The sequence below is a fragment of the Diplotaxodon limnothrissa genome, linkage group LG2 (genome assembly GCF_057381915.1).
Source record: "Diplotaxodon limnothrissa isolate DT_005_m linkage group LG2, D_limnothrissa_male_GT1.1, whole genome shotgun sequence".
In the NCBI taxonomy this organism is placed as follows: domain Eukaryota; kingdom Metazoa; phylum Chordata; class Actinopteri; order Cichliformes; family Cichlidae; genus Diplotaxodon; species Diplotaxodon limnothrissa.
In genome coordinates this window covers 6,278,020-6,302,426 of record NC_140597.1, presented here as the reverse complement: position 1 = coordinate 6,302,426, position 24,407 = coordinate 6,278,020, and the positions used below count along the sequence as shown (strand labels likewise).

General features: G+C 42.6%; 2 protein-coding genes across 2 annotated transcripts in view; both read right to left on the bottom strand.

Moving 5' to 3' along the window:
- The window catches only part of rxfp1 (relaxin family peptide receptor 1), an 88,675-nt gene extending 74,071 nt beyond the window's left edge, over positions 1-14,604 (bottom strand). The window contains exons 1-2 of the mRNA XM_085366325.1: positions 14,562-14,604; positions 8,487-8,624 (exon numbers count right to left, since the gene is read on the bottom strand). Coding sequence (XP_085222451.1) covers positions 8,487-8,624; positions 14,562-14,604 — 181 coding nt within the window. The remainder of the gene's footprint in view (positions 1-8,486; positions 8,625-14,561) is intronic.
- Positions 14,605-14,715: 111 nt separating this feature from the next.
- Positions 14,716-23,849, bottom strand: LOC146638137 (uncharacterized). Its single transcript, XM_085374676.1, has 4 exons — positions 23,402-23,849; positions 22,737-23,158; positions 21,953-22,664; positions 14,716-14,963 (listed from the first exon to the last, which is right to left on the bottom strand). The coding sequence occupies exons 1-4, from the start codon at positions 23,847-23,849 to the stop codon at positions 14,716-14,718; spliced, it is 1,830 nt and encodes a 609-aa protein (XP_085230802.1).
- Positions 23,850-24,407: the final 558 nt, after the last annotated feature.

Below are 24,407 nucleotides of genomic sequence, written 5' to 3'. Positions count from 1 at the left end.
TCAGCACAGTGAGGCATTTCCAGGCCTGTTTTCCTTTGATTGTGCAGTTGTATCAGTGAAATGGAAAATCACAGTTTTTTTTTTTTTTAGTTACTTCATGAATCAGAGTAAAAATGGAACTGAATGATCAATGAATTTGAGGCAGCCTTTCAGATGATGAAATAAAAGAGTCAGAAGCAGCTGTTGACCATCTGGTGACATCTGTGCTTACGTCCCATCAGGACCAACATTGCAGACTAGCAAAAATATGGACAGCAAGGCAGAACACCCACTAATAGAGCAGTCTGTAAAGTTAGGAGAGACCTTTTGTTTTTTCATAATTTTTGACTATTTACATTGTAGATTCTCACTGAAGGCATCAAAACTATTTGTTATTTGTGAGTATATTCCATATTTCCATAGTGAGTATATGTTTTATATTTTAGATTCTACAAAACAGTCGCCCTTTGCTTTGATTGCAGCTTTGCACACTCTTAGCATCCATTCATGGCATTCATGAAGTCATCACGTAAAATGGTTTTCCATCAGTCTTGAAAGAGTTTCTCAGAGATCTTTGGGGCTTTTGTCTTCACTCTGTGGTCCATCTTATCCCAAACCATCTCGGCTGGGTTCTGGTGAGCTGACTGTGGAGGTCACACCATCTGGCGCTGCACTTCATGACTCTCCGTCTTACACAGCTCGGAGGTGTGTTTGGGGTCATTGTCCTGTTGAAAAATAAATGATGGTTGAACTAAACGCAAACCGGATGGAATGGCATGTCGCTGCAGGGTTCTGTGGTAGCCACGCTGATTCAGTGTGCCTTCAATTATGAATAAATACCCTAACAGTGTCACCAGCAAAGCACCCCCATACCATCATACCTGCTCCTCCATGCTTCATGGTGGGAACCATGCATGTAGAGACCATCTGTTCACCTTTTGTGTGTTGCACAAAGACACAACAGGTGGAACCCAAGATATCAAATTTGGACTAATCAAAGCATAGATTTCAACTGGTCTAATATCCATTCCTTGTGTTTCTTGGCCCAAACAAATCTCTTCTGCTTGCTGCTTCTCATTAGTAGTGGTTTCTTAGCAGGATTAGGGGTTAGGTGAGGTGCAGTTAACTTGCGATTTCAGGGGCTGGTGACTCGGATGAATTTATCCTCAGCGGCAGAGGTGACTCCTGGTCTTCCTTTCCTGGGGCGCTCCTCACTTTCATCCTAGTGCTTGAAGGCTTTTGCGACTGCACTTTGGGACACATTCAAAGTTTTAGCAAGAACTGACTGACTTTCAGTTCTTAAAGTAATGATGGACTGTCGTTTCTCTTTACTTAGCTGATTGGTTCTTGCCATAATATGAATTCTAACAGGTGTCAAATAAGGCTGTCAGCTGTGTACAAGCCCCTGCACAACACAACTTATAATCCCAACCCCATTAAGAAGGCAAGAATTTTAACAAATGAACCCTGACAAGGCACACCTGTGAAGTGAAAACTATTTTAGGTGACTACATCATGAAGCTCATTGAGAGAAAGCCAAGGGTTTGCAGCGCTGTCAACAAAGCAAAGTGTGACTACTTTAAGGAAACTAAAATATGAAAACATATTTAGAGTTTTTAATAATTTAATAATTCATATATATATACACACACACATATATCTAGCTTCATATATTTTATGTCTTCAGCATGTATATACAATGTAGAAAGTAGTAAAAAAATAAAGAAAAAACATTAAATGAGAAGTTGTGTCCAAACATTTGACTGACAGTGTACAAATAAATATATTCGAAAAATTTGCCTGGATAGAAGTGGATCAACGTGTTGGATTTCCATCTTTAAAGACTTTTTTAAAACCAAGATTGCATTAATTGCCATTTTCACAGTCTCCTGTTTTCAGAGGCTCAAAAGTAACTGAATAACTTATTATTAATAATTCATTGCCAGGAGAGGATTGTTTGTTTGGTATTCCATGTCAAATGAAGCAGAAAAAAGATATAGTGTTGATTATTTATATTTAACAGCTGTTTACTAGAATTTGAATTGTCAATATGAGGTCCAAAGAGGTGTCACTGTAAGTGAGGGAGGAATCATTTGGCTGAAAAACCAAAATAAAATAAAAAAAAACAACCCAAAAAACCAGATAGCAAAAACTTTAGCAATGGCCAAACATCAGGTATATCTGAAAAAACAAAAACAAACAAACAAACGAACAAAAAGTAATGCACTGGCCAGCTCAGCAACACCAAAAGACTTCTCCAGAAGTGCACAGTTTGAAATTTAAAAAATAAAATTGGGGGGAAGTGAAAGAAAAATTAACTTGTACCATAGTTAAGAAGATCAAAGAATTTAGAATGAAAATAATAGCTCTTGATCCCAAATATACTACATGATCTGTTAAACATGGAGGCAATGTTATGGCGGGGGCACGTATGGCTGCTAATGGAAATGTGTCACTAGTGTTTATTGAAGATGTGACTGCTGATAGAAATAGCCGGATGGATTCTAAAGTGCAGATAGAATCCATCACTGTGCAGATAGATAACAACTCAAAGAAACTGGAAACGCAACCCCAGAGTTTCTCAAGGCAAAAATGTTGGATATTCTTCAATGGCCAAGTCAGTCACCTGATCTCAGCCCAACAGAGCATGCTTTATTAAAGATAATACTGATGCCACAGAGTCCCACAATGAAGCAGCAGCTGAAGGTGGCTGCAGTAAAGGCCTAGCAGAGCTTCTCAAGGGAGCAAACACAGCATTTGATGTATTATGTATTAAAGTATCCTAAAAAGTTACAACTTTTTTTAAACTTCTTGGATTAAAGTTGAAAGTCTACACTTCAATCACATCTTGCTTATGATTTACAGGGAGTGCAGAATTATTAGGCAAGTTGTATTTTTGAGGAATAATTTTATTATTGAACAACAACCATGTTCTCAATGAACCCAAAAAACTCATTAATATCAAAGCTGAATGTTTTTGGAAGTAGTTTTTAGTTTGTTTTTAGTTGTAGCTATTTTAGGGGGATATCTGTGTGTGCAGGTGACTATTACTGTGCATAATTATTAGGCAACTTAATAAAAAAAATATATATACCCATTTCAATTATTTATTTTTACCAGTGAAACCAATATAACATCTCCACATTCACAAATATACATTTCTGACATTCAAAAACAAAACAAAAACAAATCAGTGACCGATATAACCACCTTTCTTTGCAAGGACACTCAAAAGCCTGCCATCCATGGATTCTGTCAGTGTTTTGATCTGTTCACCATCAACATTGCGTGCAGCAGCAACCACAGCCTCCCAGACACTGTTCAGAGAGGTGTACTGTTTTCCCTCCTTGTAAATCTCACATTTGATGATGGACCACAGGTTCTCAATGGGGTTCAGATCAGGTGAACAAGGATAAGATAAGATAAGATAGAACTTTATTAATCCCTCGGGTGGGTTCCTCTGGGAAATTCGACTTCCAAAAAAAAGCACAGCAACGACCGAAGTTACAGTTACAGAATTGTTATATATATATATATATATATATATATATATACACACACACATATATACACACACACACACACACACACACACATATATAAATACAGAGACAAATATAAATAAAATATACAAAGGGGATAAATAGAATAAATAGGAATAAAAAATAAAAATACAAGTGAATTGCACATTTCAAGTATTGAGTCTATTGCACTGTTGACTATTTACAAAAAGTATTGCACAAGGTATTGTACAGTGAGGTGAAGAGGCACTACAGCTTAGTTGTTCCCCCCTCCTCCTCCATGACATGGAGGCCATGTCATTAGTTTTTCTTCTTTTATACCCTTTCTTGCCAGCCACGCTGTGGAGTACTTGGACGCGTGTGATGGAGCATTGTCCTGCATGAAAATCATGTTTTTCTTGAAGGATGCAGACTTCTTCCTGTACCACTGCTTGAAGAATGTGTCTTCCAGAAACTGGCAGTAGGACTGGGAGTTGAGCTTGACTCCATCCTCAACCCGAAAAGGCTCCACAAGCTCATCTTTGATGATACCAGCCCAAACCAGTACTCCACCTCCACCTTGCTGGCGTCTCAGTCGGACTGGAGCTCTCTGCCCTTTACCAATCCAGCCACGGGCCCATCCATCTGGCCCATCAAGACTCACTCTCATTTCATCAGTCCATAAAACCTTAGAAAAATCAGTCTTGAGATATTTCTTGGCCCAGTCTTGACGTTTCAGCTTGTGTGTCTTGTTCAGTGGTGGTCGTCTTTCAGCCTTTCTTACCTTGGCCATGTCTCTGAGTATTGCACACCTTGTGCTTTTGGGCACTCCAGTGATGTTGCAGCTCTGAAATATGGCCAAACTGGTGGCAAGTGGCATCTTGGCAGCTGCACGCTTGACTTTTCTCAGTTCATGGGCAGTTATTTGGCGCCTTGGTTTTTCCACACGCTTCTTGCGACCCTGTTGACTATTTTGAATGAAACGCTTGATTGTTCCATGATCACGCTTCAGAAGCTTTGCAATTTTGAGACTGCTGCATCCCTCTGCAAGATATCTCACTATTTTTGACTTTTCTGTGCCTGTCAAGTCCTTCTCTTGACCCATTTTGCCAAAGGAAAGGACGTTGCCTAATAATTATGCACACCTGATATAGGGTGTTGATGTCATTAGACCACACCCCTTCTCATTACAGAGATGCACATCACCTAATATGCTTAATTGGTAGTAGGCTTTCGATCCTATACAGCTTGGAGTAACGACATGCATGAAGAGGATGATGTGGACAAAATACTCATTTGCCTAATAATTCTGCACTCCCTGTAGATTCATTTGTACAGTTTTTATAAATTGTGCCAATGTCCAAATACTTATGGACACTATATGTTTAACAGTTAGGTGCTGGATTACAAAACAAACCAACTGACTATTCTTTCTACAGTGTACCACTGTGTTATCTAGCAATGTACTAATCTGTGATTGCATACTGTGAAATAGTTTTAACTTCTACACACCAGCACCTGCTGAAAACAAAACTGACATCACATCATAATTCTTCCTGCAGGATCACGAAACGAAGCTTGGGGAATGGACGGAAGTCATGAAGAAAAAAAAAAGTCATTCATTATAATGTGACAGTTGGTTTATAAGCTGCACCTGTTTCACCACAGGAGTGATGATTGATGATTGTCTCCTCAAGATTAATTCTTGAAATCAGTCATACATAAGCCTACTCTAGCATTCTGAGCTGCAGATCAGCACACGTGAGAAAGTTCCAACATTAAAAGGTTTGCATTTCTATGCTTTATGGTGCTTTGGACCTTTTCACTCTGTTATCAATAAATGTTAGTTATGATGCAAAATCACTTTGAGTAATGTAATTCCAGTGTAGGATATAAATAGATAAGCACATATTTTTAAAGCAAATTTAATAACCCGACTTGTGTCTTGGTATTTAGTGTATATATAATTTCTTTTTTTTTTTGTGTGTGTCCCGTTTGGATCTTTAGCCATCAGAATTGTTGTCTTAAGGCCAAGAAAGATGCCAAGCGGATTTATTTTACCAAGTGGATCATCATGGCCTTGCCATATTGGTCCATTTGATTGACCTTTATTATAATTATGAATTAATTTTATTTACAGTTGCTACAAACGGGACAGACATGACCGGGGGATAGGACAGGGAGAAAGAATGAAAGAAAGAGAGGGAGAGAAAGAAAACCAAAGGGGAGAAGAGACGGTGAGAAGGGGGGGAAGAAAGAAAAAAAAAAAAAAAAAAACAGAAAAAAAAACAAAACACCTGGGTCACCTGTATGGAGAAAAAAAACAGAAGAGAAAGCAAGCAACAAAGAGCAACATAATAAAAAAAAACCAAAACGGCACCATCACAATAAACTAGCTAGCAGTAGATATCAGTAGATACTAAGTAATAAACGATATTGTGCAGCACGCAAGATAGACAGCGCACAATGTGCTTTGAGGCAGCAGCCAAGAAAGCTGTAGTCCGCGTCTGTGAATACCCGTGTGTACACCTGTGTGCATACCTGTGTGGATCAGCATGCTTGCATTCCAAAGGTTTCTCCATGTAACGATCTGCTAGAGGGTGTGGGGGGGCCACAGCCCCGTCCTCCAGGGTATGAAGCAGGTATGGAGGAGATCAAAACTCCAGACATCCAGAGGCCCCCAGAACACAAGAGACCAAGGAAGACCAACAGAGGGGCAGCTGCGCCACTGTCCCAGTAAGAGCTGAGGAGAGTCCCAGATGAGGGCTCACTCAGCAGCCGCGGAGCAGAAGCCAGGGGGAGTTGCAGTGACGCGCCCGTGAGCTCCGCCGGCAGCCAGCTGTGCCTGAGTGACCGAGCCCCAGCCCGAGAGGCCGGGGGCACCCCACCTCCGAAGTGGCCCGAGCGAGCCCCAGGCTCCAGGCCCCGATAAGCGGCTGCCAAGGAGTGAGCCGGTGTGTACCCGGACGCCCACCCCCAGACACAAGGAACCACCAACGCACCGACACCTGAGGGAGTCCGCCACTGGCAGGGGAAGTGGTGGTGGGTGGAGATAGGCCTCCAAACCTTGGAGGGCCTGAGATGTCCCCAGAGAGGTGGCGTCTGATACCCAACCTGACATATAGACACAGACATACAGGCACACACAGACACAAACATCCATTCCCACCCTCATGCTCTCATATGCACTTACTCCACACTCAACCAACGTGGAGACTGTCACGGCGAGTGAGATGAGCCGTGTGGAAAATAAAGGAGGATCCAAACGCAGGCACTTGTATGGGTGTGAGGGTGGTTTATTAAACACAAAAAGGAAATGGACAAACGGCGAACGGAGCAATGACTAAACTAAACTGGGAACAAACTAACTACAGAACACGAACCTGGACATGAATGAGAGCGGGCGGAAACAGATGATGGTTGACTGCAGGGAAACACACAGATGAAGCAGGGTGGAAACACAGACGGACCAGCAACTACAATGACGGAAGACATGACTTAAATACACAGAGAATCACAGGGGAATTACACACAGGTGGTGGACACAGCTGGGAATAATCAACAAGACGAGAAAGGTAAAACCGAACACACTTACATGAGACCCAGACCTTCACAATAGAACAGGAAATGAGAACACCACACCAAGACGCAGACCTGACACTGAGAGACAGACAGATTGACACATGGAACCTGAACTAAACTAAACGTGAGATACAACCGAGAACAAATCCTTAAACATGAACCTCAAATAATAAACATCATAACCATCATAAACACAACAAGAGAACAAGAAAACAATCCCTGATGCAAACCAAAACATAATAACCTCAAACATGGAATAACAAAAACATGAAACTCCACATACTGGGTCCAACGGACCCAGACCCGTGACAGAGACAGACATAAAGAGACGCTGTACACACGATCACACTCCCCAAGCGTACTCTACGAACCGGGTCTAGGTACCCTTGCCCCTGGAGGGGGAACTGCACCCAGACCCAGGTGGTGTTACCCTTTTCTCTGCGGTGGGGAGAGGCAGACCGCCCCGACTCCGCAGCAGTAGGGAGGCCCCACACTCCAGACCGCAGTCGGACGGCCAACTCCTCCTAGCCGCCCCGCTCCAGCAGGCCGCAGAGAACGGGGGTGAGAGAAGACTCCAAACCTCCCTCCACCCGCTCATTGTAGTGTTGATGCATGTGTGTTCTAAGGTGCAATTAAAACCCAGGAGGGCATGGAGCTACCTGTGTATATATAATTTCAAGGTTAATAAAGAAAAAATGGACAGAGGAGGAAATCAATGGGTGAGGCAAATGAGAAACACACTTAAAAATATATACATTGGAGGAGTTTGGTTAGTTATCATCGTAATTTAATTTGTCGAACTGCTTTATAGTTCAAACTTAATATTATATAATGCTTAAGAGCTACTATGACAGCTGTGCATAAAATGCAAATGATTTAGTGTTATGAATAATGATTATTTCTGAGCAAAATTCTTCATTCCTACTGTATCCTGACACCCATCAGCTGTATTTATAGTCCTTATGCCACGAGCCAGCTCTGAACCTTTGCTTCTGGGTCCAGGTCGGGTTGAGTTCAGTACTGAGTTTTACCAGTGCAGGACTCGAAGGTACATCATAGATGTAAATTAACATATTTTAAAAAACAGCAGCCAGCATGCATATTAATACCACTGCCCATGCCACCAGCAGGTGACAAGGAAAGCTAAGTTTGTACATTTACAAATCACAGCTTGCATCAGCAAGGTTCTCTAATACAGTAGCAGTGGTTATTACTCAAAAGCAAGGGTGTTTGTATGTATGAGTGTGTGTGTTTATAGCATCTACACCAGTAATTTATCACATGAACCAATAAACCAGGAAAATCTCAAACACTGTGTATGTGTCAGCCATTACCTAAGGGCTTTCTGGAGCTGGTATTTTGAAGATGTATGCATCAGGGCATATGAGTTTATTAACAAGTGTTCAAGTAGAAACAATGACTCACCACAGTTCTCCTCATCTGCTTGATTTCCACAGTCATCGATACCGTTGCAGTGCATGAGCTGAGGGAGACAAAAGGTCAGGTTCCCACAGGGGAAATATCCTAGTGGGCAAGTCCTCCTCTCCTCTGTCATATTGAGTGCTGTAAACAAAGCAGAAAAGCAATATGATTGAATAGAAAGTTTCTGATACTCTATTTTATTCCTGTCAAATGTGTCAGTAAAATGTAACATCTATCAACCTCATCTTGATATTTTTGTGAGCTCCTGAACATCCAGGCTCCTGCATCAAATGTAAAATGGGCTTTATGAAACAAGGACGTCTTCTCTATTCTTTCATTCGCACTCTAACTATTAAAATTACATACTGAGTCTGCCTTTGGTTCAAAAAACAGTATGTGGGCCCAACTTTAGGTTATACATTAAACCCAGTGTTGGGGAGTAACGGAATACATGTACCGCTGTTACGTATTTAAAATACAAAATATGAGTAACTGTATTCCGTTACAGTTACCGTTTAAAAAGGTGGTATTTAGAATACAGTTACTTTGTTGAAATAAACGGATTACACGGCGGTATTTCCCTGTTTCATATTGTGGTGGGTCAGGACTGTTTGGGTTTGTTTGACAGCTATCTTCTGTTGTTCCAGGCGGCAGCGTTATGGTTGCCATGGTTACAGGGTGACACTCTCTCTCTCTCTCTGCGTGTTTCCTGGGTGAGAGAGCGCCTTTTTGTTGTTGTTGTGCTAAGCTAATAGGCAGAATGCTACCGGTATAGCTCTAAAGAATGTAGCATCATAGGCAGTGTAGTCCGTGCTGCAGGGAGAATGGACTGCCATACCCGTTATGTGTATTCTGTAATGGAATACATTTTAAAAGTAACCTTCCCAACACTGATTAAACCTATACTGGCATTCCTGGACTGACACCCAATTATAATCACAATCTACTCCTTTTCTTCAATCCTTTCTCTTGCCCTTAGCGCAAACTGTTAAAGTAAAGTAAATGCAGGTGCTTTATTTGGTATTATATAATGTGTTTGTGTGTGTTCTTTAAATAATATTTTGGGATAATAAACAATGCCTCATGTTGTCAGGCCTAAAAGACCTGCTCCTGACTTGAAACATTGCACCTTTGAGGTATCAAACAAGTTGAACAGCTGAAGGTGGAAACTAATCAAAAGGTTTCACTCATGGCATGCTGCACATGCTCGTATTTCTGATTATGTTTACAATAAAGTCCCCTCACACTTTATTTTCTGTGAAAAAAACAAAACCATATCAGCTTCACATCTTGAAACCTGATGGCATGAAATTAGATTCTGTCGAGTAAAAGTCACTGAATTTTATACATCAAGCTGGACAGTTTCATTATGCTGAAAATGCTGGGAAATCATTTTAATCTCTTTTTTATTTTGATAACACCTGGTGTGCCCAACATTTCTGCCTCCTTTTTGTTTTTCCTGAAAGGAACTAATACAACACCGGTGCGCTAATACCAGGCAGGGTTAGCAGCACCTGCAATCATAAAATAAACATATGCCCTTAATATTTAAAACAGTTAAAATCATCATATTACTCTCTAACACTATCAGTCTTTTCTTGATTCTTCCTAAATCACCATGTTAGTGATGGATTATGAACAATATATTAAAATTTAGCTTTCAAAACCCAGGGGGGTTTAATCTGTAGTTCAGTTCAATTACAGTTCAATCTGTAATTTAAATCAGTTTGGGAATACTAACATAGATCTCACACATCAGTAGTTACTCACTGCAGCACAATAAGATGGCATGCTGGCAGTGTTTAAAGTCTAATACATAAATAAGAATAACCCAAATCTCCGATGTTTGGCTTCTTGCTTTTTCCCTCCTCAAAGAATGAAAATTAAAGCAATTCTTAGACGTTAGCTTTTGCCTGTAGATGCTGGTGCTGTCACTTAACCTAACTGTCAACAGTCTTAAATAGGTGGTGTAGGAAATATGAGTGGCTGTAATTTTAAATGAACTTTTCAAAAGAAGTGCATTTACACAAATTTGACAATGAGCATGAGCCACTCATCAAAAATGTATCAGCATGTTTTATTTTTAAGCTCAAGTAAAAGGCAATTATATCAGATATTTAGTTGCTGCTGAACTTGTAAACCAGAGTAGCAAAGGCAGTTTATTTAATTCATTGGATTCAATTGAATCCACTGTTCCAGAATTGAATAAACAGTTTTGTAGTTATCACTTTTAGTCTTTTAACCTAGGTTTCTAGAAGCCTTCTGAGACACTTGTGCAGGGAAGGGTTTGTTTCAATTCTTCTATTTTATTGTTTCTATTGTTATTATTGTATTACACTGTAGTTTTTAATTTTATTGTTATTGTTAAGCACTTTGTGCAGCATCGGCTGTTGGAAATGTGCTATATAAATAAATCTGACCTTGACCTTGACCTTATATTTTCATTTAATTTGAGCTCATCATCTGTGACAGCTGATTTTCTCCTTGCTCATCATGAATTTATTTCCTCTGCGACGGCAGAATATGTCACATAAGCATCTGCATCAGGTTAAACTAGGGTGATCAAACACATTCATTTCTGGTTAACTCTAAAAGACTCGCTATAGACAGACAGGAAGACTTGCTAGCCTTGCAGCATAAAGGCTGCAAAGTAAACGATTAAATTCTCCTTTGAAAACCAGCATCTGAACACATAACCCCTAATCCCCTAATGTCTAATGACTTCTACTTTATTCAAACATAGCACACAATCTCTCTTTAACAGTGGAGAGCTATAAAGTATGACAGTATCACACACTGTAATAATATATATTAGATTAGATTTTTTTTAAATAGAAAATAAAATACAATCAAAATATATAGCACAACATAAGTTTTCTGATAACTTGCAGGGAATATTCCTTTAGAAATCACATGGAGGAATGCTTCTGTTGCATTACCATTTAAGATTATTTACTGACTAAACTTTTCACACTTTATCCCTAAATGTTTCTAGCTATTAGCCAATGGAATTGTATACGTGAAGCCAAATGTTCAGCTCACATTGCTGGATATTAAATGGTCTTGTCTCTGCCAAACCCCTATTGCAAGCTCTGTTGACACCCCTTAACCAGACTATTTACTGTAGCGAAAACATGTCCTTGCCTTGTTTTGTGTGCAACACGCAAGAAAAAGAAACTTCAGCTGATAGTGTCTGGACGTGATCGTTGTGCCTCTGCCAGTGCCCGATGTTCATAATAACTGAACAGAGAATTAAATATTCTGAACGTACTTGGCTGCCGATGATATATGAATTCCTTGGTGATAACTTGTCTGGTTAAAAGTGACATCCACAAATAACAGCCACAACAAGCCATTTCAGAACTTTACATTTTCAGTTTACTTCCTCAGTAAGCTGAAAATTAAAAAAAAGTACCAAGTAATTAGCAAACTGTAATATTTAGCTAGATAAAAACTTTTCACATGGTTAATTCTTTATAAAGGTCTAGAGCCATTATAAATACCAATAAATATGACAGTTATTTGGTTTTTTGTTGTTTTACTTTAATTATAACTTGATTTGAGAATCAGTTGCTTACTTTCCTAGGACACATATAAGGTTTCTCTACATTCACTTACTTATATTCTTAGTTAACATGAACTAATCAATGATCCCATTAATCACTCTTCAGGACTGGACATTTCAGTGATTGTACTACACAGTATAAGAATAATAAAGCATATCACAAATAACAGTGAAAATTATTCTATTATTAATTGTACACTCTTATATCAGCTCGTTTCATCAGTTGTTTGTCTAACATTGTTTATTTGTAATATTTGCACGTAACCGTTCAGTTACAATATGCTGTTCCTCAATATTTAGACTGACACAAGTACATTCACTTAGATGAGTGTGCAATTTGTATTACAGATAAGCTGCTCATCTAAAAAAGTGTGATATTTACACTTTGAGCATAAACCCTTCAGGCGGATAATTGCTGTTAGGGTTACAGCATAATGAAGAAAAAATGGAGGAAATAACTCTTTAATATGCATATGCATATTCCCCAAAATTTAATGGGAAGTTTCACTACTTTCCTAACTAACTATCCCTGACTTTTCAGCTGGCATCAAAGACCAGCTGCAAATATTCAACATTTATGCAAATGGATGTCTTATATGTTTACTTATATGTTGTATATATGTCATATGAAATAATAGTGCATTTAATAACAAGTTCAAACATGGACTCAAGTGAAAGAAATGTGAGAAAATTCATTAAATATGCTCTAAAATTGATCTGCAACTACTCAGACAGCTCTTATACTATATTGACTGTCTCTGGGATTGTTTCAACATGCTGCAGCCCCACAAAAGCTGATAAGGAAAGAGGTAAGCACACTGACAAAAACTCAGAGAAGATGGTTTGCCACAGATGTGGTCCAACAGTTTCTACTGACTGATTGTGAATTATGGTTCCAAAGAGCTTTGTGGCAATGCTCTGTGAGATTCTGGGATAAAGCCAATCAGCTGTTTGACTGTGACAACATACGAACTATGCTCTTAATGGGCTGTTTTCTGATGCGACAGATCCATTTTTCACAATACAGCACACAGTATAGACATTTTGTCTTCCAGTGCATGGTTGTATCTAGAATCTAATCAAAGAAAATGCAGCTCATTTCTTCCATGACTAGTTTTAGCGTAAAGTTCAGAGGTGATTCAAATGCAGACACAAGAAAACAGGATGGAGACAAAGCTGGCATTAATTAATGTAATCAATTCTACACACCAAAAGGCACTGTAGAGTGAGCACCATACTCAAAATGAAGTCTAACTAATAACTTGGAAGGATCAAAAAGGAAAACAAAGCCTTGGGGAGTCACACAGAGACAGAACCACTGGGGTGGAAGGGAAACAGACAAGTCTGCAACTGACAAAGGATGCACAGGGCTAAATACACAGAGAGCTAATTGAACGCAGGTGAAATTAATGAGTGTGGACAGAGGATCACAAATGAGGCAAAAATCAACAGAAAACGCAGAAAGTTATCAAAATCAAACAAGAAGTCATTGCAAAGAAACCTTAAGAGAGACAAAGGGAACCAAAGACAGCAGTCATGGGGGGAAAGGAATGAAAATTATCCCAAAGAAAATCCTGGGACAGGTTATCACTGCCCTGCTGTCATTAGTTTATAAGCTGTATGACAGTCTTAAAAGCTTCTTCTCAAACAACACGTCTGTCTCAAACCTACAGCTGAACATGGAGTGGTGTGTGATCAGTCCAAATAATGCACTAAATAGGTTTAAAATATCAGGGAGATATTAATATCCCAAACATTTTCTTGGCCGGTGCCTTCATTTTGCAGTGGCTCCGCTTGGACTACACTCAGCGACAACAACTGGCAGACTTAACTCGGTGTTCCCTTTAGGTTTCCCACTGCTCTAAACCTTAATACAGGATGCCACACAAGTAGCAGAGAGTTACCGATACAGTAGTGGATGCACTGCTGTTTTATTAGATTATGAATGCTTTAGATTAAGAAAAGCGAAGATAATTCCAAAAAAAAAAAATCGAACAAATGGCAAATTCTCTGCAGTCCAATAAATGTAATAATCATGCAAAACAAAAATCCTCAGACCCACATGCATAATAACATGAAATGGGACTGAAGACATTAACTGGGCATGTTTATTGATTACAATTACGTCCACATTTAGATAAGCTTAAATTGTATAATATTGGAGGTGGTTATTAGTGGGTGGAATAGCCATTGCACCGAAAACGATTTTAAATACGACCAATTCAAGCTATCGTGAAAGCAACAGAATTATCCTGCTACATCTTCTGTCATGCATTCGATAGAAACCCTGGAAATCACTATTCTCTCTCCCTCTCTACCCTTTTTGTTGTCCGTGCTTATGTGAAAGATATTTACTTGGATTTACCCGGCGGCTACTTCTTAAAAAACATTATTAGAAAATATGTTCCCTTTAAAATTGGTGTGAAAAACAATAGATTTTGGAACACTTGAAAAAAGATAACTTATCTACAGCCAGACCATATTTTCGTGATGAAAGAAGTTGTTAAACTTACCCCACACTCCGTAAGCGAATGCCACAGCTATATAAACTTGCATCGTGGCGCTTTGGGGTTTTTTTTTTCCTTTTTTCTTTTGCTGAATATCGGTTGAAACAAACTGGGAATCTGTGCGTAAAAATGTCACCAAAAGTTTGCCCTTGCGTTCCTGTTACGTAATAAACGCGTGGACCGAGGTACTGTCAAACGCGTGCGGTGCAGATGCAGCTAGAGAAGAACCCGTTGCCACTTCGCAAAGTCGACTAGGTCTGCAGCCATCTCCACTAGCAGAGGGGTCTAAAGAATCAGTTGCCATCTTCTGACGCACAAGCCGCAGCAGTACAGGTGCAGCGCGCAGAGGGCGCTCGCAGGAGAAAAGGGGGTGGGGGTGCAGTCTGGGTCTCTGAATAGGAGGAACAGCTAAAGTCCAAAAGCAATAATCAGTTTCGCTGATCAAATTTGTAATCAGTAGGTGTTTGTACTGAGCGCTAAACTTTAATTGTGCAGCACAGCACCCTGCAGAGTCTACAAAAGCCTCAATGACAATTCATGTGTTAGTAGGATCAGAGGAGTGTATGTGAGATCACTGAAAAAAACGTCTGAGTGTGGGATAGCGCACACGATTTTCCCCGAATCACCCCCCCCCCCCCCCCCCCCACACACACACACACACACATCAAACATTTTCCTGTATTATAGAAATAAAAAAAAATAAAAAAAGTTGGTATGTTTGGACCAGGAGAAAGAATTAGAATTTGTTTTGTCTCTAACCGGCAATTAGAGACAAAACAAATATCTGAAATATCAGATTTAATTATTAGCTTTAACGCCGTTCGTCACACAATAACAACAACTCATCAGCTTGCTTGTAAGTTGAAGTATACTTTTAGTAGTGCTTGTTAAAGCCAGTGTAAAAGATGTACAAGATATTATATGTAGGGTAGATTTACATATTAATGTCTGTGTGTTTTAACAAGTCAATATAAATTATGTATGAATGAATAAGAACCTGTGAATATTATCACTGCAGGCTGCATTTTGTCTTTCACCGCATGCTTCACTCTTTTGCTTTAAAAGGTAGTGACTTGCTGTTCCGATTCATTCTCACTTTAGTGTTATTTCAAGACACAGCTGCTATTTTCATCTAATAAACTCCCCAATGAACCAACTGTATGCTGCTTGCCTGGTGCCTGATGGCAAACAGACACTCGTGAATGTAACGGATCAGCTGTTAAAGAGTCTTAGTTTTATGCATTTTGTGAGACCAAAGCCTGAGCTAAAAGAAATCCTGGACTTACTTGTAGTCAGAAGTCATCATGGGCATGACTGTAATGGTAATTTTGGGCTTACTTTTTACTGACTTTTCTAATAATTATTCCATGTACCAGTAACTGCTTTTTTACTGGTTTCTTTGTTCTTCGGAATGATTGCACAGTGTACATCTTCAGTGGCTTAAAAAAACGGATTGGAACAAGGGTTGGGTGCACCGGTTTTAATTTATTTTGCATTTTCTTTCATGCAAACAGGGTCAAAATACAAGCTAATATAGATTTTTAAAAAAAAGAATTTCTTTTTCCTTTTGCTGAATATCACAGAGTTGAAGTTGCCCCTGTGGGCAGTCGCCCCTGTGGGGTCCTTCAAAACTCGTGTCCTCTACCAGAGGCCTGTCAACTTGAGGTTCTGGTGCATTATGTTAGCTGTTCCTAGGACTCCGCTCTTCTAGACGGAGATCTCCAATGTTGTTCCTGAGATCCACTGGAGTCACTCGCCTAGCTTGGGAGTCACTGCATCTAGTGCTCCGATTACCACTGGGACCACTGTTACCTTCATCCTCCACATCTTCTCGAGCTCTTCTCTGAGCCCTTGGAACTTCACAAGCTTCTCGTGTTTCTTCTTCCTGTTGTTGCTGTCATTTGGTATCGCTACGCCTATCACTACAGCCATCTTCTTCTGTTCTTCTGCCACCACTTTGTGCAGTTGGTTATCCACCACTAATTTGTCCATCTGTATCTGGAGCTCCCCCAGGATCTTAGTTCAGCCATTCTCCACCACCCCATCTCCTATTTTGACCTCTGGACCTCCAGGCCATATTCGGCACAGATTTTTCTGTATGCTGGCCACTTGGTTAAGGCGTGCTAGATGTTAGGCCTGCTAGCATCTTGCACCCTGCTGTTATGTGCTGGATTGCCCCAGGGACATCTGTACACAGCCTGCACCTGGGGTCTTGCCTGGTGTGATAGATCCGAGCCTCGATGGATCGTCTGCTCAGAGCTTGTTCCTGTGCTGACTCTGTGCTATCTATTTTTCTTTTGTCCATTCACTGGAAGGACTTCTGGATGTCAGCCACTTCCTTTGTCTGCTGGTGGTACATACTGTGCCGTGGCCTGTCTTTCCATGATGGTTGCTCCTTTTCCTCCTCTTTCTTGGGTTTCTGCTGTCTGAGGTGAGCACATGGTTGTTTGGAGCCTCCTTTGTATGGGAGCTGTCACTTCTGGGGATCCTTGGGGATCAGGACAGTCCAGCCTTCAGTTAGCCATTCCGGGTGTCCCTCATCAAATAGCAGCTGGTTCATCTGTGCTGCCAGATGCTCGCCAAATGCATTTAGCCAGTAGGTGTGAGCCATGTCAGGGCCTGGTGACAATTCTTCATACTGGAGACACTTTGTTGGATGTCTACTGCTGTGATGGTTACTGGGTCCTGTTCAGTAAGGTTGCTGTGGTCTGTTCTTAGATCAACTATGAAGCCACTGAGCATTACCTTTGAGTTGTGTCTTTCTCCCATATGCTCTTCTAGTGTTGCTCAATCTCCAGCCATGGTGGCGTTATACTCATATTATTCTCCTGCCACTCAGAGTACACCTTGGATGGGTCGGTGGATGGGTCTCCAAGGCCCTAACCCTAACAGCTCATATAGTGCCGAATCACAACAATAGTTGCCTCAAGGCAGGACTGTCCAGCCTTCAGTGTAGGGTCTCTATATTGTAAGAGACCCTACAAAGACCCTTCAATAAAACAAAGAAAACAGAGACCCCCCCAAATTATATCACCCCTTATGCAGTCTGGCAGCAGTGAGAAGGAAAAACTCCCTTTAAACAGGAAGAAAGCTCTAGCAGAACCAGGCTCAGGGAGGAGTGGACAGCTGGCGCGGCTGTTTGGGGGTGAGTAGATGAAGACAGGACTGAAACAGGCTTCAAAACTGACACTTTCAAGCTTGACTGAAATTTGTAGTTTTCCACATGAACAAGCCAATAAAAAAAAATTGAGAAAGATTTTATGGTCAGAAGAGACAATTGAGCTACTTGGCCACAATAATAAGGTGTATGCTTGGTTGAGTTTTTCTAACCTAAGAACACTGCACACACTGTCAAGTATGTGGTGGTAGCATCATGGTCTGGGGCTGCTTTGGTGCCAGTGGTGCTGTCACTGATTTACACAAAGTGGATAGAATAATGAAGAAGGAATACCTCCAAGTTTTTCAACTTCACCTGAAATCAACAGCTAGGTAGTTGAAATGTGGACATATTTGGGTGTTGCAACAAGACAATTATCAAAACTGCTTTATCTGAATGGACAAGACAAGGTTAACCTTGTGCTTCTAGAATGGCCTTCTAGCCAAAGTCCTGACCTCAACCCTATTGAAAATTTGTGGACAGCGCTTAAAATCTGGGTCCATGCCAGGAAACCAACCAATATAAATAAATCTACCAATTCTACCAGAAGGACTAGTCAAATATACAGCCAGAATCATATCCAAAGCTTGTTGACCTACCTGTGGTCAAGGTGTAACTTGCTAATTTAACCAAATATCAGTGGGTATTTATATATAAACCTGAGCCTACATATATACATTTGAACTGTGTGGATTAGAGAAACTTTCAAAATCAAACTTGTGCACTTCATTTATTTGTTTAAATCATTAAAGAGCTACGCAGCACAGTCATTACACACTGGCAAAAAGAAAGTTCAAATACATCTTTAAAAGCCCCAAATTATCATGACATTCAAGTCCATGATGAGTGCATGACCGCAATGGTATACTTCACACAACCAGAAACATGACTCAAAATAGGTGATATTGTTGCACTGTGTTTGTTAGAAGCATTGTTGCTGTCCCTAAGTTGTTAAATAAACCTATTATAGTTACTTTAATTGATCCAAAGGCTGACATTGATTGTTACATCTCTACTCAGAAACATAATTAAAAAGAAAGGCAGCACCATTCACGATTAAGCAATCATTGCTGCTGTTTGGGGGAAAAAAAGACAGAAGAAGCCACCTACCAACTCTAACCAGCCCTGACCTCAGTAAGAAGTCTTCATCAAACAGGAAAAATAAAGAATAAACAGTATTTGCTATGGTGTACTGGAATTGCTGAGCATTACTGTACTTCTAAAAACAGGAAGGTGAATTCTTTTAAAGGTTTTTTTTAAAAATTGAGGTTGTTAACCTCCTAGGACCTGTCGTCCACATATGTGGACATCCCATTTTGGGTTATTTAGACCAAAATACTCAATTTTGCTCTACATGGGCCTGATATCCACTTACGAGGACATTATACTGCTGCTGTTCTATCAAAACTTTAAACGAATATCCTCATATGTGGCTCTTATTGTTCTTAAAAACAAAAATAAGGTAAAAAAAATCTGGTAATTCTTGGTTTTTACATTCATCGGGCCCCAATATGCCCAGAAATCAAAGAGAAATTAAAAATGCATGTCGTGGAAGAGTTTGGGTCTTAGGAGGTTAAAGAAAATACCACAACACTTAGCATTGACAGCATTAAATATCTTTGTTTTTAACCGTGTTGTGGTTTCTAACAAGCCTCAGACTGTAAGATCAGATACAAACAAGTGCTGTGGGTGCTTGGCAAGCTGCAGCATTATGTAATATTTTGGCAGTCAATGAATTACTTACATTACACCACTGACGGCTTCCTCAAGGAACTCATCTTCATATCTTTTCGCTGTTCTTTGATAAGGAAATTGCATATTTATTTTTATGCTTTGCTAGTATGCAAATTTCCCCTTAGTTGCTTTTTGTGGGTGCATGATAAGCCCTGATTTTACATATTTAGATTTAGGGGGATTAAGGGAGGCATGTATACTTTCTCACAGATGGGAAGTCACTATTTCCCACTTAGTGTTAACTTAATTAGAATTAATTTTAGACTTGAAGAGCAGTGTTTTAGCAACCCAGGGAAGTTTCTATTCTATTATCAAACCTGAATTCTAGCATGTTCATAGCTGATGTAATGCGCTTGATTTTAATTACAGGTATAAAGAAAAAGCATTAGAACAGGTTGTGGACCTGTGCTATCATGTATTGATTTGGTGGAATGTTTATAAAAAATAGACACTGTGTCAATTTTAAAGAGGTAAAGGTCGGATAGATATCTGAAAATCACCATGACATTTTAAATCAGAATGCTGTTCGTTTGATAGTGCATTAAAAACTGAAACCTCAGTTCTTTAAAACGCTCTACAGTGTGACTTTCCTTTATTGTAAAAGTTAATATATATAAATATATGTTAAATATATATAAATATATGGAAAATATTAATATGATTCCATAATATGTATAAAATGAGTTTGGACCCTAATGCCTATTAAAAGATAAATAGTTATTATAGAGCACAAGTACTGTATCACAAAAATGACCTTAAAACTTTATCTGTGAAACTTGAATGCCTTTTTTCACCAAGAAGATTTCTGGCACACTGAAATTGTCATTCTTGCTATGAAAGAAATGACTGAAGTTGTTATCTTCTACAGAACAAAGAAGTATTCATCAGGCTGAAAATTGAATTTGTCAAGGTCGGCTGTGTGGCAGGCAGGATGAGGACCCAATCGCAAAACTCACGGACTCAAGGGATGAACTCAAAAGGCAGCTTTATTGCTGACAAGATAACAGGAAAATACAAAACTTAAACTGGGCACAAGAAACTAATACTTGGAGAGAGACACAGGGAAATCCACGCAGCATGAGGGACGACGTCACACCGACTCAGAGAAACACAGGGTTTAAATACACTGGGGAGTAACGAGGGGAATGAGACAGAAGGAGGGCACAGCTGGGAGAAATCAGGACTGACGAGACAAGCAAAGCAGGACACATTCACATAAGAAACGGACCTTCAAAGTAAAACAGGAAGTATCACACAGAGACGCGAACGTGACACAGTGGAGACAGCAACTAAGAAATACAGAGACATAAACCATAAGGCAGAGGTCTAAGAACCAAAATACACAGGGAAATACTCAGCTGGGAACACAAGAGACTAGACTAGAGAGAGTAACAAAAAACCAACCATGAGAACATAATGCACAATGCAGAGTGACAGAAAACAAGAAACTCAAACATGCAAAGACACAATTACACAGAACAGAGGGGACACAGAGAGACATGAAGGGCAAGGGATCAAAACTAGAAGCCATAGAATAAATCACACACAAGTACAATAATACGAAAATCACAAAGAACTAAAAACGCTGGGTCAGGAGACCCAGGACCGTGACAGTACCCCCCCCCTCAAGGGCTGGCTCCAGACAGCCCAAACACAGAAAAACAAAACCAAACAGAAAACAACCCAGGGCGGGCGGCGGGGGCCCAGGACGGAGGGCTCGGAACAGAAAACAAAAGAAGAGCACAGCAAACACCGGAGCCCAAGAAAACAACCCAAACACAGAGCAGTTCAGGGGGCCGACCATGCGGAAGGCAACGGCGGCAATGCGGAAACAGTTCAGGAGGCCGGCCGCGCGCAAGGCAGCGGCGGCGGCGAAGGAGACGACGGAGCAGTTCAGGGGGCCGACCGCGCGGAAGGCAGCGGCGGCGGCGAAGGAGACGACGGAGCAGTTCAGGGGGCCGACCGCGCGGAAGGCAGCGGCGGCGGCGAAGGAGACGACGGAGCAGTTCAGGGGGCCGACCGCGCGGAAGGCAGCGGCGGCCCTCCAGTCTCAGGCGTGCTGGCCATGGCCTGGTGGGCACAGGACCAGACGAGGCAGGACCAGACGAGGCAGGACCAGACGGTGGCGATGCGGGGGCCAGACCAGGCGAAGCACAGGCTGAGGCCGGACCAGACGAGGACGAAGACTCGGAGGCCGGACCAGACGAGGACGAAGACTCGGAGGCCGGACCAGGCGGAGCTGCAGAGGCCGAGGCCGGACCAGGCGGAGCTGCAGAGGCCGAGGCCGGACCAGGCGGAGCTGCAGAGGCCGAGGCCGGACCAGGCGGAGCTGCAGAGGCCGAGGCCGGACCAGGCGGAGCACAGGCTGAAGCCGAAGCTGGGCCAGGCGGAGCAGAAGCTGAAGCCGAAGCTGGGCCAGAAGCAGAGGCTGAGACCGGACCAGGCGTAGCAGAAGCAGAGGCTGAGACCGGACCAGGCGTAGCAGAAGCAGAGGCTGAGATCGGACCAGGCGTAGCAGAAGCACAGGCGGATGCAGCCGGACCAGGCGACGACGAGGCGGTCGCAGGTGGCGGCTGGACAGGCTCCTCGGGCCCTCCAGCTGGTGCGGCGTGAGGCTGAACGGGCCCCTCGGACCCTCCAGCGGAGACAGGAGGCTGAACGGGCCCCTCGGACCCTCCAGCTGACGAGGCGTGAGGCTGGACGGGCCCCTCGGACCCTCCAGCGGAGACAGGTGGCTGAACGGGCCCCTCGGACCCTCCAGCGGAGACGAGGAGGTGCTGGCTGGGCTCACTGGAACCCCCAGCGGACGAGGTAGATGGCGGCACGGGAGCCGCGGAGTGCTGGATGAGCTCATCCGAGCTTCCAGCAGGAGCCGATGTAGAGCCAGAGAGAATTGGGACCCCGGGCTCAACGTTAAGCTGGCTAGAAAACTGCACTGCTACGGGGAACTGGGCCAAAGGTTCAGGTGCGAGCTGAGCTGCTGGACACACGGGGACCTGAGCTGCTGGACACACGGGGACCTGAGCTGCTAACGGTGGAGAAGTAAATGACTGCACAGGGGACTGAACTGATGTCTGTAGTAACGGTGGTGGTGAGAGTGGAGTAGGTGGTGGAGTTAATGACTTCACAGGGGAATGAACTAGAGGTAGTGACGGTTGTGGTGCTGGTGGTTGAGTGGGTGACTGTGCTAAAGGAGGCTGCACTGGGGACACTGGAGACTGCACTGGGGAAAGCAGGGCTGCAGGAGGCTGCACTGGGGACACTGGAGACTGCACTGGGGAAAGCAGGGCTGCAGGAGGCTGCACTGGGGACAGCAGGGCTGCAGGAGGCTGCACTGGGGACAGCAGGGCTGCAGGAGGCTGCAGTGATGGTTGTAGTGGAGGTGTGACGGGTGGAGGAGTGGCTGAAGTGGCTGCGGGTCGGGCGGCTAGTGGCTCAGCTACAGAGCATATTAACGGCAGGGCTATGGGTTGAATGTCTGACTGAGTAGCAGCCTGAATGGCTGGGTGTAGTGATGGAAGGGAAACAGGTGGTAGTGTGGATGACGGAACTAAGGGCGACTGAGTGGCAGACCGAACTGATGACTGAAGCGATGGTAGAGGTGAAAATGGAGCGTGTGGTGGAGTTAATGGCTGTGCTAGCGGGGACACAGGAGACGCAGCTTGTAGCTGGGCAGCTAAGAGAGCTTCAGGAGGCCGGGCAGCTAAGAGAGCTTCAGGAGGCCGGGCAGCTAAGAGAGCTTCAGGAGGCCGGGCAGCTAAGAGAGCTTCAGGAGGCCGGGCAGCTAAGAGAGCTTCAGGAGGCCGGGCAGCTAAGAGAGCTTCAGGAGGCCGGGCAGCTAAGAGAGCTTCAGGAGGCCGGGCAGCTAAGAGAGCTTCAGGAGGCCGGGCAGCTAAGAGAGCTTCAGGAGGCCGGGCAGCTAAGAGAGCTTCAGGAGGCCGGGCAGCTAATAAACTGTTCACATTTCCATCCGTAGCACAAAACACAACCCCTGAACGAATAGTCCCACGGTTCGACACAGAAAAAGAGTCCTTATTCACCATAGCCGGCGATGTACAAGTCTGAATGTCCGGCTGTGGGGTGGCGCGCTGGCGGCGTGATCGTCGTTTCTTTTTTGATGATGGTTCTGACGGGCCGAGCGGCTCCACATCCGGCCCTTCAGGCAGGTGGGTAGTAGCAGCTGGGGGATGAAGGTGGAGTTCGTTGTGGATTAAATCCTGTTCAAGTGGGTGGAGTGCACTGAGTAGCCAGGGAAGACCAGAGATTAAACGCTGTAGTTTGGTTTCCACAGCACGGCGAAATTCCTTCCCCTCATGTTCGAGCCACAGATGCAGGAGTCTTTCCACGGAGTAGATAATGTCCAGACGCAGTTCTTCTGGTGGGTTGAGTGCTGCTGGGTCCATATCTGGTGACGTCGTACTGTCATGAATCGCTGTGCAGCAGGCGGGAGTTGGACCCAAAATGCAGGACTCACAGACTCGAGGGAATGAACTCAAAACACAGCTTTATTTGCTGGTAAAACAAACATACAAACTAAACTAAGAACTACAGCAAGACACAGGGAGATCCACGCAGCATGAGGGACGACGTCACACCGACTCAGAGAAACACAGGGTTTAAATACACTGGGGAGTAACGAGGGGAATGAGACAGAAGGAGGGCACAGCTGGGAGAAATCAGGACTGACGAGACAAGCAAAGCAGGACACATTCACATAAGAAACGGACCTTCAAAGTAAAACAGGAAGTATCACACAGAGACGCGAACTTGACACAGTGGAGACAGCAACTAAGAAATACAGAGACATAAACCATAAGGCAGAGGTCTAAGAACCAAAATACACAGGGAAATACTCAGCTGGGAACACAAGAGACTAGACTAGAGAGAGTAACAAAAAACCAACCATGAGAACATAATGCACAATGCAGAGTGACAGAAAACAAGAAACTCAAACATGCAAA